This window comes from Octopus bimaculoides, chromosome 1, assembly GCF_001194135.2.
Source record: "Octopus bimaculoides isolate UCB-OBI-ISO-001 chromosome 1, ASM119413v2, whole genome shotgun sequence".
Lineage (NCBI taxonomy): Eukaryota > Metazoa > Mollusca > Cephalopoda > Octopoda > Octopodidae > Octopus > Octopus bimaculoides.
Window position 1 is genome coordinate 63106729 of NC_068981.1, and position 1604 is coordinate 63108332.

A 1604-nucleotide genomic window follows, 5' to 3' on the forward strand; every position below is an offset into this window, starting at 1 on the left:
ACACACACACACACACACACACACACACACACACATATATGACACGATTCTTTCAGTTTCCGTCTACCAAATCCACTCACAAGGCTTTGGTCAGCCCAAGGCTACAGTAGAAGATACTTACCCAAGATGCCATGCAGTAGGGCTGAACCGTGAACTATTTGGTTGGGAAGCAAGCTTCTTACCACACAGTTCAAATCCTACCAGTGCCAACATCTATTTTCAATTTTCCTGCGGGGAATCACTGACTTAAGTATATACAATGTTCTGGCAGGGTCCGTTCAGTTTATTATATCTTTGACTCTTTTAAACAGTTTTACCCTTGATGCTGATATCACAGCAAAATCTTGTGGTACCTCAGACTAAATACATAAGAAAGTTTAGTTTTGTTCCTCTACTGTCTAGGTTCAAATTATACTTGAATAAATTTTGTTTGCCCTCCCTTTGGTTTTCATGTTTCAATAAAGCACCCAATCTTATGTATTCAGGTTGATTCAACTGATTATATCTTCTTAAACATCTATGGTTGTTGTTGTTGTTATTTAATATTAGATCAGCAAGTTGCTGTTTAACCAAAGACTTATTGAACAATGCCTGTGATCAAAGCTTTCCTGACACTGATCATCATGATTTGTGGGGCATTTAGGACCACATTACCTTATTTGTCCTTCCCCTTTTTAAGACTATAGTGTGTCATTTGAAAGAGATTTGGCTGCTATTACTACTGTGGCATAGCTAGAGAGTGTGTGCCACCTGGGGGCAGCCCTTGAGTTTGATCCCCCATCCCCCACCCCTGCTCCACTTCCCCCTGATCAGGCAGCCTTATACAGTAGACCCAAAAGTGTCCTCTCACCCTCCACTACCATAAAAGCATTGCTTAGGTTGGACTGCCTCCCTTGCTCCTCACTCCCCATTGTATTTCTAGCAAGTTGAACAATCACATAGAGGTGACTTTGTCTTTGGTTTGAAAAATTTATAGTTTTTGTAGCAATATGAGAAAATATTATCACTACAGTTTATTTATCAATCTTCAAATATATGAGAAAATAATATTCTTTCATTTTCTTGTGTTTTTTTTTTCACAGACACAAAGCTATTTGGTACAAATATGGACAGATACTATGAATGTTAAAGCAGTCAGTGATTCTGAATTCAACGTTACACACAATAAAAAGCAATACATGTTAGTATTTCATTTATCCTACTAATATCATCATCATCATCGTCATTGTTGTTGCTGTTGTTTTAATATCCACTTTCCTCATAAGGCGGCGAGCTGGCAGAGACGTTAGCATGCCAGGCGAAATGTTTAGCAGTATTTCACCTGGCTTTACGTTCTGAGTTCAAATCCTGCCGAGGTTGACTTTGCCTTTCATTCTTTTGGGGTCGATAAATTAAGTACCGGTTGCATACTGGGGTCCATCTATTTGACTGCCCCCTCCCACCGTCCCCCAAAATTTCGGGCCTTGTGCCTAGAGTAGAAAAGAATAAAATATCCATTTTCCCGTGTTTATATGGGTCAGATGGAATTTGTTGAGGCAGATATTCTACAGCTTAATGCCCTTCCTGTGATCATTACTCATTTGCAACTACCAGACGATGTCAAG

The 1604-nt window shown here is 39.5% G+C and overlaps 1 protein-coding gene across 1 annotated transcript in view; it reads left to right on the forward strand.

The window, feature by feature from the left end:
- Window positions 1-1604, forward strand: part of LOC106883319 (uncharacterized) — a 29989-nt gene that overhangs the window by 18472 nt on the left and 9913 nt on the right. Inside the window, exon 8 of the mRNA XM_052974858.1 lies at window positions 1083-1180. Coding sequence (XP_052830818.1) covers window positions 1083-1180 — 98 coding nt within the window. The remainder of the gene's footprint in view (window positions 1-1082; window positions 1181-1604) is intronic.